Source organism: Buceros rhinoceros, unplaced genomic scaffold, assembly GCF_000710305.1.
Source record: "Buceros rhinoceros silvestris isolate BGI_N320 unplaced genomic scaffold, ASM71030v1 scaffold6750, whole genome shotgun sequence".
NCBI classification, from domain to species: Eukaryota; Metazoa; Chordata; class Aves; order Bucerotiformes; family Bucerotidae; genus Buceros; species Buceros rhinoceros.
In genome coordinates this window covers 9,932-23,423 of record NW_010388942.1, presented here as the reverse complement: position 1 = coordinate 23,423, position 13,492 = coordinate 9,932, and the positions used below count along the sequence as shown (strand labels likewise).

At 40.8% G+C, this 13,492-nt stretch overlaps 1 protein-coding gene across 1 annotated transcript in view; it reads left to right on the top strand.

Annotated features, from left to right (window-relative positions):
* The window catches only part of COL5A2 (collagen, type V, alpha 2), a 52,882-nt gene that overhangs the window by 37,287 nt on the left and 2,103 nt on the right, over window positions 1-13,492 (top strand). Inside the window, exons 39-52 of the mRNA XM_010132153.1 lie at window positions 486-593; window positions 703-756; window positions 952-1,005; window positions 2,098-2,259; window positions 2,383-2,490; window positions 3,195-3,302; window positions 3,456-3,509; window positions 3,835-3,942; window positions 4,054-4,107; window positions 5,435-5,542; window positions 6,453-6,506; window positions 7,201-7,308; window positions 10,486-10,777; window positions 11,705-11,892. Of these exons, the coding sequence (XP_010130455.1) occupies window positions 486-593; window positions 703-756; window positions 952-1,005; window positions 2,098-2,259; window positions 2,383-2,490; window positions 3,195-3,302; window positions 3,456-3,509; window positions 3,835-3,942; window positions 4,054-4,107; window positions 5,435-5,542; window positions 6,453-6,506; window positions 7,201-7,308; window positions 10,486-10,777; window positions 11,705-11,892 (1,560 nt within the window). The remainder of the gene's footprint in view (window positions 1-485; window positions 594-702; window positions 757-951; window positions 1,006-2,097; window positions 2,260-2,382; window positions 2,491-3,194; window positions 3,303-3,455; window positions 3,510-3,834; window positions 3,943-4,053; window positions 4,108-5,434; window positions 5,543-6,452; window positions 6,507-7,200; window positions 7,309-10,485; window positions 10,778-11,704; window positions 11,893-13,492) is intronic.

The following is a 13,492-nucleotide window of genomic DNA, read 5'->3' as shown; positions in this document are numbered from 1 at the left end:
AATTGGTGGACCAAATGGAAGGTTTGTGAGTTTTCTGGTGAATACCCCAAACTTTGCCACAGCCTAAATATTGTTTCAGACTTTTCACAAAGAGCCAGACACCTGCTTCCCTCGGTGGCAGAAAAAATGACTAGAAGAGCCAATGTTTGTTCAGTCCATTTGGTTTTAGGTATGTAAAAATGCCGAGGAAAATAGAAAATCTAAAGGAAAGAAAAATATGAGTTAGATGACGATAAGAAAATTTTCTAAATGGAAATTCTGACTTCACAGACTTCAGAAGATCCCATCTGTGATCCTTTAAAGACTGTGCCGAAACCTTACAGTTCTCTTGAACTGAAAAATTCATCAAATGCATTGTTTTCTGGGCTGATTTGTTCTCCTGCTCCTTTCTGCCTTCTACAAATTCCCTAGAAAATTGCTTTGTTTGGCTGGAAAGATTTGGCATTCTCTGACTTGATATCTCTCGTAAATATTGTTTCTTTTAGGGCCCTGATGGTCAGCCAGGTGTGAAAGGTGAACCTGGGGAACCTGGACAGAAAGGAGATGCTGGATCTCCAGGACCACAGGGTCTTGCTGGGTCTCCTGGTCCACCAGTAAGTGTAAATAACTTTGCCAGGGAACCAGTGGCATAGGCAGATCTTTCTTATTTAAAATGTCCTGGGAATTCACTATCGCCACTCTCTTTCTCCTTTTTTTTCTTAGGGCCCTTCAGGTGTTCCTGGACTGAAAGGTGGTAGAGGAACTCAGGGTCCACCTGTAAGTAGATTTTTTTTGATTGTGACCTGGCTGCAGATATTCTAATACCAAAATTTTATGTAATGTGTGTATCGTTCCTCAGCTCATTTTTCACAGTCTGTAATTATAACATTTGCTCACTAATTCAGCTGAAAACGTTGGAGGTAACTGGTGCTGTATTTCTTTCAATAAAGTTGGCATTACAATGTTTTTTAGGGTGCTACTGGATTCCCAGGATCTGCTGGAAGAGTTGGACCCCCAGGACCTGCTGTAAGTAAATTGTCATATTCCTAATAGGTGTGTCTTATAAACTGGTTGTTTCAGGAAGGTCTGAAAACTCAACCAAAATCTTCAGACTTTGTCACCAGAAAAGGTGAGACATTGTTCATGGCCTGATGCTATAGAAGAGAGCAGCTGGTCAGGACTGACTTCTGTGACTGCATGCTTACATCTGACTTCATGAAATAAAACTCATTAGTCTTGGGCTTCATCCAGTGTCAGCGTGTCCACATTAGTGCAAGACTTTTCACTGAGTTAGGATGGCTTTGAGCTGTTCAAGCTGCTGTAATGACTCAAGTGCTTACTGGAACAAAACAATATCTTCTTGTACTTTTTACTTTCCGTGTCTTCAGTGGTGACTGCAGTTAGGAGAGTTTTTGGAAAAGGGAGAGACTCCTGCCTTACCGGTGGAGTTACTCATAAAATCCATTAAAATAAATTAAAAGCAAAACAAAGCAAACACACAAAATCTTTCATGTCTCCACATCTTAAGAAACACTAGGAAAAAAAAAGTAGCTGTGGATGAACAAGTGAGGATTCAGCTCCATACAGAGAACTGTGACCCTCTCTTCATATACCTTTTGATGTTTTGATGAGAAAAGTAACTTGCAGTCATTGTGAGTTTATCAAAAGGTGAAATTTATGGAAAACATAGTGTAAATGTTAAGTGTTTGAGAAATGAGCAAAGGTCCATTAAAACACTAATTAGTACCATATGAATTAAAAGTTTGAATATGGACTTTAGCTTGATGATTTTGGGAAGAATGGGCGAGGATGAGTTTTCTAGTAGTAGTTGTATACTGAGGTGAAAAAAAGAAAAGAACAAATGAGAGAGAGAGAGAAAACGTCGTTTAAAGAAGGGAGTTTGATATTGGAAATGGGGGGTGTGTCTGAAGCTTGGGTGTAATTGAGAAGTTTATTTAATCTCATTTAATCATAAATGAGATCATAACAGCTCTTAACTCATTCACACTTTGGACCTATGAGGATGCATATTTATAGTTAACCAAAACACAGTCCTTAGAATTTAATTGTCCTGATCAGAAAGGGGTGCAATGTAATGAGGTGTTTTAATCTTCTCAGGGAGCTCCAGGACCTGCTGGGCCTCTTGGTGAGCCAGGAAAAGAAGGTCCCCCAGGTCTTCGTGGTGATCCTGGTTCTCATGGACGTGTGGGAGATAGAGGTCCAGCTGGGCCTCCTGGTGGTCCTGGAGACAAGGGTGATGCAGGGGAAGACGGGCAGCCGGTATGTCAGGGTTGATGTTACTAATTTTCCCTAGACCAACTCTAGGTGTGGTCTCATTGTTACTTTTTATAGTAACTGCTACTGAGGTGATAGTAACGTTGTTTTATGCTTTGTGGATTTCAGGGCCCAGATGGCCCCCCTGGTCCAGCAGGAACTACTGGTCAAAGAGGTATTGTTGGGATGCCAGGACAGCGAGGGGAAAGAGGCATGCCAGGGCTGCCGGGTCCTGCAGTAAGTAATGACCAAGTCAATACACCACCATCCTTGGGCATTCTCGTTGCCTTTGTGGGACTGAGAGCATAGTGCCCTATAGCACAAGGAGAAAGTAGGAGAGCTTCAATCGCAGGAGTACATATAGAGAGAATAGTAAATAACCAAATCTCATGCATTTGCATGAGGTGGGAAATTTTTTTTCCTGCCATAATGGAAGATCTGAAACCAAATTAAGAGTGTGTAACAGCATTTAAACTTCTGGCTAAAATGTTCCTATTTGACTTTAAACTAGATCCTTGAAAAACAGCAACCCCAAACTCTTCATTTAGGTGCCCAAAGGTCACTTGAATGTGAGTGAATACTCTGTAACTGCTATTTCTTAAACTGTGAACTATAGTCTTCAAAATTGCTGTTTGTGCTCGGTCAAACTTGCTGATGTATCAGGGGAGTGTGTGCTTAGTTGCTACTAGACAAACTAACTTCAAGTGCAGCTTCTAGAAAGCCTATCCAGAAGCAACTAACACAATGAAACTCTTTAAAAATACACAGTATATTAACTATATATTCAAAACCTAACATTAGAACACTTAATTATCAGGTTTTGGAAGTTACTAATGTTGGTAACTCAGACTGGATTAATGAGTAATGTTTTGCACACAGCGGCTTTTTTGTTCTTTGTTTCATGATTAAAATTTTGATGTGGTATTTCTCATCTTCTTTAGGGTACACCAGGAAAACAAGGTCCCACAGGGCCATCTGGTGATAAAGGTCCCCCAGGACCTATTGGCCAGTCAGGTGCCACTGGACCTGTAGGTGAAGCTGGTCCAGAAGTAAGTATTAGAGCCTTGTAACATGCAAGAAGAGATAGACTAATGGTTTTTCTCCTTGACTTGAACTAAGAGGTAGAGAACCACTTTCTAGTTCTTACAGAAATGCAAGATTACAGAGCTAACAACAGCCCTATTTTTATTCTGTAATTCTAGGGACCTGCTGGTAATGATGGTACTCCTGGGCGAGATGGAGCTGTTGGAGAACGTGTAAGGATATAGTCTTTTCTTAAGTCACTTCTGGAAATCCCCATTTTATTATTGACATGTTGTAGATTTTGTCTTCATTCAGTTAACTTGAGTGGAGAACTTGTTGTGAAAGCGTATCACAGATTTGGATAAGTAGTACCTCTCAAAGACAGGGGAAAAGGCTAAAGGCTAAGAACGTCTGCCTCCACAAACACTGCTGAGTTCTTACAAAAGGAGCATCTTTGTAGACTGTAATTGCTAGAAAATAGATCAGCAATGCTAAAGTCCTGTTGCTTTGGTCTAGTTCAGTCCTCTTTAGATAAAATAATGCAATTATGTTTTGCAGGGTGATCGTGGTGAACCTGGCCCTGCAGGCTTACCAGGTTCCCCAGGGAGTCCAGGAACTCCAGGTCCTGTTGGCCCTCCAGGAGATGCAGGTCAAAGAGGTGAAACTGTACGTGAGACTTTTGGGGTTTTTTAACTTTTTTAAACTTTGTTTATCAAAAAGCTACTGTGTGTGGGTTTGTACATTGCTTCACCTATCTTCTGTATGCAACCTTTGCAGGGTTCTCGAGGTCCAATGGGTCCCCCAGGTCGTGCAGGAAAAAGAGGTTTGCCTGTAAGTTCTCCATGGTCACTGAGGTTTTATCTGAGATAATTTTTACAGAAAAGCTTATGAGAAACTGAGCCCAAATGAGAACGCTGAACAGGGCTTCAGCTTCTATTGTTCTGGCTGCAAAAGGATGCATGTAGTCTTCTGAGCTGAAGAGCTGTACAAATCAGTTTGAATACACTTGTATTTTTACACTTTATTTAAAAATAGCTTGCACAGAGATAAAGAGGCTTTCAAAGATTTTGTTATTTAGAGTGTCTGGACAATGGTAGGATCTGAGTTAGCAAATGGCTGGAGTCCGTGTTTGACAGTTCAAGCAAGGTGTAAAGAAGTGAATGCTGAAGAAAAAGGCAGATTTTTAGATAAAAATGCAGAACTATAATGAAATCACCTCTTTCCTTGAAACTGCCAAACTCCCATTCAGCTCATGAGTTGTGACTTCAGTCCAAATGGAAAAACAAATAAACCCCATCTTTTTGTGTTATATAACTCTCTTACAATCCAAGCTTGGAACAAAAAAATTAGTTGCAAACTTGGGAAATTCAAAGAACGTTGTCGTGTCCCTAAGCAGATGTCATTTGAGAGACAGGAAAAGTTTATAGAGTAGTAAGTGATAATGATGCCATTGATAAACTATTTGGAATCTAACATTGAGAAATGTAGCGTGCAGTTTGGGCTGAGAAACGTGGAAGTGAAAGCAGAAGACATTTCCCCCAATGATTCTTGAATTAGTATGAAAAGTTTGAAACTATCAAAAATACCAAGAATGAAATTGTGACAGTGATAGAACCAAGCTATTTGTACTGAGGAACCTGAACGTTATTTGTAGTTAGGGAATGTAACTTCAATCCTACTTTAATCGTCGTGAAGGTGAAAGGAGCTGTGAGAATTAAAGGTGCAACATGAAGAATTTCATGCTGAAAATACTTCTTATCATTATGAGTCAGAGTGACTCACAATACTTCAGTCTCATCTATGAAAATCATTTGCCACATCCAGTAAGGCAAAGAAATTTCACAATCTTAAAAACTTTGTTAGGTAAATTACTTAATATCATTATTACAGGGTGGTTTTTACTGTATTATGAAGCTAAAGAAACTAGATTTACTGCAACTATAATTAAGCAAAACACAGTTTTTTGTCATTATTTACTTACTCTTTGGTAAAAAGATTCTTGAACCTGTCCCGGCATCACCTTCTTTCTAGCTTTAGAAGTGAAGGAGGGCTGAATGCAGAGTCTAAAATCAAACAAGGGGGTTTTGAGGTGTTTTGTGGGTTTTTTTTTCTTTTTTTTCCACTTCAGAATTTTACGTTTAATCACTGATATTTACAGGGTCCCCAAGGACCTCGTGGTGACAAAGGTGACAATGGAGATCGAGGCGATAGGGGCCAGAAAGGACACAGGGGTTTCACTGGCCTTCAAGGTCTTCCTGGCCCTCCTGTAAGTAGTTGTTTTTTTTTTTTTACTGTAATTTTATTTCCTTGATAGCTAAATATTGTATAGGGAACATAGTTACTTTAAATGGAAAAAAAAAGCAGACATGAGTTGTTTGTTTTTTCCCCTCAAGGTGTCTGTGAGTGGACTAGCTGTACTTGCTAATATTTTTAATGCAATTTTACAATGCTATTGCATGATGAGATAACCTGTGCTCTTCAAGACGTGTTCTCCTACTCTTGTTGCATTTATGCCAGTCCTGCAGTGACTGATCACTGGCAGTCTATGACCTGTCAGCATGATCTGGTAGCAAAAAAAAAAAAGGTGATTGTTTCAGATAAGCATGTTAGGGTGTGAAATGCTTTTTTGCCAGTGTTCGAACTCTTTACAGTCAAGGGATCAAATGCAAAATCCCATGAGGACTGCGATAGTATCTCTCGCTAACATTTGCAAGAACTAAATGAGTGGGCAGTTGAATGGAAATGCCATGGAGAACTCAATTTTTTTTACATTTGTTCACTGATCCTGTGCAAGAGCTGGAAGTTTCCACGTGCGGGAAAAGAGTCCACAAAGAAAAACCCCAATACCCAAAGCATCTCTCCACTTCATAATAGCACTGTCAGTTATGCTTTTTTGTAAGCCAATCTGATTTTAAATGACAGTAAGGATTTCCTACAGAAACAACTTCATACATAGCCAAGCACCAGTAAATTCCATAAATCTGAGTTGTGAAGACAGAGCAACAACTGTCATTGTTTTCAAAAGAGAGCAATCAAATGAAAATGGATCGTAAGAAGGAAAGTTCTACCCATTGTTCATGTATATTATAATCCCAGTCATGCAGAATTGTGTATATCGCACACTAAAGGGAATATACTTTGAAGGTCATACTGATACAGTAATTTCTTCTGTTCAGGGTCCTATTGGTGAGCAGGGCAGCCCTGGCATTCCAGGCCCATTTGGTCCTCGGGTGAGTATGATGGTTTGAGTTTAAGATTTTCTTGCTTGTTTTTTCCCAGAATCAGATTTCTATTTCTGCTTCACTGGCTTTTACTGACTTCGGTACCATGTGGTGATTACCCTACTATCTTTCGCTGAGAGACATTACTTTGTTTAACACAGTAAAGCTTTGACATAAGCGTAGTTTGTGGCCAGATAGAAAGGTCAATTCATAGGGACTACAGGGCTACAGTCTCTTTTTACAGATGCTTTTGCTGCAGCTGATGCAAAGCCATTTATGTGGCAGCTCTGCTAATTGCCACTCTGCCTTTCATTACCTCCGTGTTTGTCCTTCACCCAAAAGAAGAGGAGAAATATGACTCCCTTGGATGTTCCCAAGTGACAGTGTATCTCTGAGTCTGTATACATGCAGGTGTACAGCAGCTCCTCCTGTCTGTGTAGCACCTGACACAGAACCCACTGAAATGGTAGGAAAAATATACAGCTGATCTAAGTCAATCCAAGGTGATTAACTTCAGAAGAACAGCATTGAAACTGCTGTCCGTCTTATAGAGAAGAAGAAAAAGGGTGATTTTTGTAAGTTGTGTAATAGATACAAAGTAATTGGATTGCTTCATGTCAAGATATTCCTTGTAAAGGGCTGTTTTGTATAACTTTGTTATTAAATACTAAAATGCATTCATTCTTTCTCTTGTATTTTCTAGGGTCCACCAGGTCCAGTTGGTCCTTCTGGCAAAGATGGAAGTCCTGGTCCACTTGGGCCAATTGGGCCTCCTGGTGTTAGAGGGACTGTAGGAGAAGCTGGACCTGAGGTAAATTGATGGGAATGTGGAGGGGAAAAGTTACATTCAAATAATGAGATTTTTTACAGTCCATTGCATCACTTCCTCAAACATTTGAGATCAAGACAAATGGTAAAATTTGATATGGTTTATCCAACAAATAGCCAGGGATTAAAAGGGCTCATTTCTTACTCGCTCTCATCTTCTGGACCTGTGATGATCCCAGTCTCATCCACCTACGCTCTTCTTAGGCCAACCTGGGGCTAATTCTGCAGTTAGCTCACTGAATCCTGCTGGGTCTGTAGTTCAACATGGCTGTTTGGCAAGCTCAGACCTAAAACCTCAGACCTAAATATAGGTCAGTAGGTGTATCTGGAACCAGCCATAGTTCAAAGTTTGTAGTCCCACAAAGGTGGCAGTGAACAGTCATGTGATGTCACCAGCAGCACACTCCATTGTGCTTTGCATTAAGAAAATCCTTCAGTCCAAGCAGCCCGAACTCTAACACTGAGCTCAGCAGACCTTCGGCCTGATTTGAGACTTACAGACATCAGCTGTGAGCTGATATTGGCAACTAATGAAAAATAGTTTGCCCGTTTTGGAAAAAGTCCTAAACCTTTGCTGAACGCCCCAGGTGTATTCCATGTTTACCAGTTCACAGAATCACAAGATTGTTTTGTTGGAAAAGACCTTTAAGATCATCAGATCCAACCATTAACCCAGTACTGACAGGTCACCACTAAACCATGTTCCTCATCACCACACCTACATGTCTTAAAATACTTCCAGGGATGGTGACTCCACCACTTCCCTGGCAGCCTGTTCCAATGCCTGACCACCCTCTCTACAAAGAAATTTTTCCTAATGTCCAACCTAAATCTTCCCCAGCACAACCTGAGGCCATTTCCTCTTGTCCTATCACGTGTTTCTTGTCAGAACAGACTGACCCCACCTCCCCACAATCTCCTTTCAGGTAGTTGTAGAGACCAATAAGGTCTCCCCTCAGCCTTCCTTTCTCCAGGCTAAACAAACCCCAGTTCCTCAGCCACTCCTCATATGACTTGTGCTCTAGACCTTTCACCAGATTTGTTGCCCTTCTCTGGACACACTCCAGCACTTCAGTGTCCTTGTAGTGAGGGATCCAAAACTGAACCCAGTACTCAAGGTGCAGCCTCACCAGTGCCGAGTACAGGGGGACAATCACGTCCTATGCCTGCTGGCCACACCATTACTGATATAAGCCAAGATGCTGGTGGCCTACTTGGCCACCTGGGCACACTGGCAGCTCATATTCAGCTGGCTGTTGAACAATGCTGTCAGGTGCTTTTCTGCTGGGCAGTTTCCAGCCTCTCCTCCCCAAGCCTGTAATGTTGCAGGGGGTTGTTGTGACGCAAGTGCAGGACTTGGGCCACATGTTTGCACTTGGTGTTGTTGAATTTTGTACAATTGGCCCATTGATTCAGCCTGTCCGGATCCGTCTGTAGAGCCTCCCGACCCTTGAGCAGATCAACACACCCACCTAACTTGGTGTCATCTGCAAACTTACTGGGGGTGCACTTGATCCCCCCCATCCAGATTGTTGATAAAGATGTTAAAGAGAACAGGCCCCAGTACTGATCCCTGGGGAGACACCACTGGTGACCGGCCACCAACTGGATTGAACTCCATTCCCCACCACTCCCTGGCCCTGGCCATCCAGCCAGGTTTTTTATCCAGCAAAGAGTGCACTCATCCAAGCCGTGAGCAGCCAATAATTCGTGATACTCTAAGTCATAAAACACGAGTTATGCTATTCCAAGTATAGTAAGTTAGAAAATTAGAGACATATGAGAAAAGGGTGATCTGGATGATCAAATGAAGATTAAAAGGCTGGTATTGCTTATTTTGGAGAAGAGGTGGTGGAATAAAATAGTGAGCAAGACAGAAATGGCAGTTTCTGCTGTTTTCCTGTCTTGTAAGACATTTCATATGTTTATCATGTGCTAATATTCACCCTATTTAATTTGAATTTCTGCCAACTATCGGTATCTACACCTCTGCCGAGGCACCAAGGCTTGAATGAATAGTCTGTAGTTGATTGTAAGAGTATAATGTGTAATTCAGATAAAGGCTGTGGAAATGAGACAGCACAAGAAATACACCAGTAACTTTACTTTTGCTCTCCATGAAGACTTGCTGCAACTATAAATTGGACCCACAAAGCAATCAATAAAAGTTAAGATTTCATTTGTCAGGCTCAGCATGTAATAGGGTCACGTCATCGGTTTGGGTGCGTGCTCTGCGGTAAACATTTGGAGCATTAGTTGTGAATTCTGCAGTAATTACTCTCAAAGGAAATGCCATGTTCTGATATACCATCTGACGCACCACAGCGTGAACCTTGCCATGAAGATACGTTACAGACTTTCTGCTGCCAGAGAAGACCTGGCAGAGCCTGCGGGTGGAGATACGTGTGTTAACAGCTACGGTCTGTCTCAGTTACCTCCCCAGGTGTCACAATTCAGGTTGACAGAAGGACCTCACAGCCCATCATTCAGGAAAACACAGTCAGGGAAACACCTGCTCTGCCATGTAAGGCTGATGTAAATTCTGTCTCACATAGCTGTGGCCAGAAAGCACAGCACTGTGCAGGATAAATATAAAGACATTTCTAGTGCCAAATTTTCCATCCAGGCTTTACTAATTAAATATGTGCCTGAGCTGACCTGGGGGAAGCAGGGATTTTAGATTGGTCTAAAAATCACTTGCAGCTGTTGGGAGTTTTAAGAAATAAAGTTATTAGGCAGGCATTTGAACAAGGAGGGACAGATGGCTTAAAAAAAATGGAATGAGAAGGCCGTTCCTTGATGAGTTCTTCCAGCTGTTAAGTCTGAAATCAGAAGTAAGAAGTTGTTGAGCAAGGTATTAAGGCAGGCAGAGAGAGCCTGAAACAGAGAGAATTAGAACTCATGCAGTTCTAATCTCTTACCCCTGTTCGTGGAAATGTGATGTGTTTATCTGTATCTGAATTTTCCCTGTGTGGTGTTTTTTTAGTGTCTGGCTTCTCTGTCATGTTGCGTAGCATTTCATAGCGTTTATTGTCCTGTGACTTTTACCTTTTTTTTTTTTTTTTTTTTTTTTTACCTTTCGGTCCCCCCGGGGGTCCCTGCCCCTCAGTATTACAGAAAACATTCCTTTTTTTTTTTTTTTTTTTTTTTTTAACCTTAGGGTCCACCGGGTGATCCTGGCCCTCCTGGCCCTCCAGGACCTCCAGGCCATCTCACTGCTGCCATTGGTGACATCATGGGACACTATGATGATGCTATGGCAGATCCACTACCAGAGTTTACAGAAGATGAAGCAGCCCCAGATGACCATAATAAAACAGACCCAGGAGTCCATGCCACACTAAAGTCACTGAGCAGCCAGATTGAGACTATGCGCAGCCCAGATGGTTCAAAGAAACACCCAGCACGGACTTGTGATGACCTGAAGCTGTGCCACCCATCCAAGAAGAGTGGTGCGTATAAACACACCATCTTCTGTGTGTGCCGTGTGATTCTTATTTCCAGTATATGCTTAGCCGCTGGAAAATACATGCAATACGTATTTTGGTGGTCTAAATTGACATTCACACTAGGAGCTTGAAAACTTTTTCTTGCCAGTTAAGTATATATTCTAATGCATCCCGTGTTTATTTATTCAGTATTTATTCAGATGTATTTTAAAAACTGAAGTATTTTGTACTTCCATGGAATAGTACTTCTGGAAGTGTTTGCACCATGGAGTACCACTTACGTGATGGCAGAGCTAGGCTGATACCCCACTAGTGTATATTTGTGTATTCCTGATAGCTCAAAACATTTCCTATGGGCTGATAACTGGTGAGTACCTTCCAGCCAGAATTCTCTGCTGCTGCTCCGTAGTGGCAATTTGTACGTGGTGATGGGCTAGTGTGCCGTTTAGGACTTGCCGTGTTTTATATGGATTACCAGTGGTGAATTGGAACAGGCTGGAAGGTAGAGATAATTTGGGGCAGGTCTCACCAGCTTTTTCCCTGTTCCCTGAAACTTTGCCTCCAACATTAACATTAGGAGGTGCTGCCATCGGTTACTCATATGTGGGGAGACGTGTATTCTAGCCATTGTTTGTCCTTTTTGCACTTGAAGTGTCCAAGAGCTTTTTAATAAATGTAGACAATGTCATCTTAAAAAAATAGCAGGTCTGCATTCCCCAGTTTTGAAATATTTACAATACTGATCAGCCTGTATCTTGAAGTAACATCAGAGCATATACCTGATACACACATCAAAATACGCATCAGATTATGTGAAACATACGCTTGTTTCTTCTGTGTTTTGTACTGTTGTACTTTTGTGCTTGTATCTCCTCATTTGTTTCAAGAATCTTCATAACGTAACGAAATCACATTTTATGTTCTTTGTAGGTGAGTATTGGATTGATCCTAACCAGGGATGTGTGGAAGATGCTATAAAAGTATACTGCAACATGGAAACTGGAGAGACCTGTATTTCTGCAAACCCTTCTACTATACCACGTAAAACGTGGTGGGCCAGCAAGTCATCTGATATAAAGCCCATTTGGTATGGCCTTGATATGAACAGGGGATCGCAGGTAAATAAATACATTTAATGTCAAGAATCACCTTCTATGAAACTTGTTTCCTTCTGGTTTAGAACTTTATCTGCTCTTCCAGGCAGATTCTGTTACAGTCAGACTATTATAACTGCTGATGGACTGGCTTACATTCAACTGGTTGTTATCATACAGTACTTGCAAGACAGCTGGCAGAAACAATGCAAGTGCATCTAAGGCAGGATTGGCTATAAGTGTACCATTTCTGAAAGAGATTTATATCTCCTGATCCTAAAAACTTCAGCTTCTCTAGCAGTCTACTTCAGTCACTTGCTATCCTTGTCTTTATAAAATGTACTTCTGCCTTAGTATATGATTTAAATCACTGCTGGTTTAATTGAATGCTACCCATTTTTTCCACTTTTTTCCAGAAAGCTCTTTACTGCTAAAAAGTGCAAAGCTGAATTTATAAATTCTCTCAGCTAACCTTTTTCTTAGAGTGTGATTGTTCTCATATGTGTCAGAATGCTCCATGTCAAATGCATCAGTCTCTAGCCGGACAAAAGTTCCACGCAGTTTTCTGTCGGGTTTTCCCTTCATAGTGACTTCTAGAAGCAGCCTTTAATGATCTCACCAAATAGCAGAAGTTTATACTCTGCAAAATACATAATTAATTAAGCTTTTCCCATTTTTGTTTCTAGTTCATCAACTCAAAAGCACAGGAAATATTTTCAATTGTTATTTCACAGGAAGTAATTAAATATCTTTAAGTATTTGGTGTGTAAGAGTTTTGGGGCTGTTATCAGCTGGATTCGTGATGGCAGTTCAGAACTTCAGCAACTGAGAACAAATGGGATATTGAGAACAGATGTGATATTGATTGCTTTTATTGAGATGCTTTCGTGTATTAAATTCAGGAGAACTTGCCATGACCCGAGAGGTCACAGTTGACATTTAGCTGCCTGCGGAGTTACACTTAGGGTTTTGTAAGCCTCTTGTAAGTCTTATTCCTCTTTGGAGAAAGAAATCACCTTCAGGAATACTCTAAAAGAATCTTTCATTTTGAAAACACTGTCAGATTTGATAACTAACGGTGTGGTCTGTGTAACAGACATATACACTCCCTACAGATTCTAAATAATAAATATGTGAGCTCTCTAAACAAAGGTAACACATTTTGTAAAATATGTTTTGCAGTGTCAGTGCCTAAGATTTTCTTTCTCTTTGCCAGTTTCAGAAAAATGTACACATTTTTAGTCATTTGTGACTTTTTTTTTTAGTGATTCCCAAAGCATGAATAAAATGAAACCTGCACAGACAGGGAAAATACCTCAGGGATTGTAGAATTTTTGTTATTGGTAGAAAGCTTGCATCAGTTTTTTCATAGAAACAGTGGCACAAAATATTTTTGAAACTTTTGTGTAATTTAATCTGTTGATAAAGTCCATATGCAAATCTGTAGTAATTTTCATATGGTCAAACTTGGACTGTTCAAGATGCTTCTAAATACAATACAAAGCCTGTAGAAACCTGCAATGCAGCAGGTACGCTGATAGGGTTTTCCGTGCTTGACATTTCTTTTATCTGCTTTGAGGTTGCTTTAATGTGCTGGTTTGTACGTAAGGTTTAGCTCCTGCTG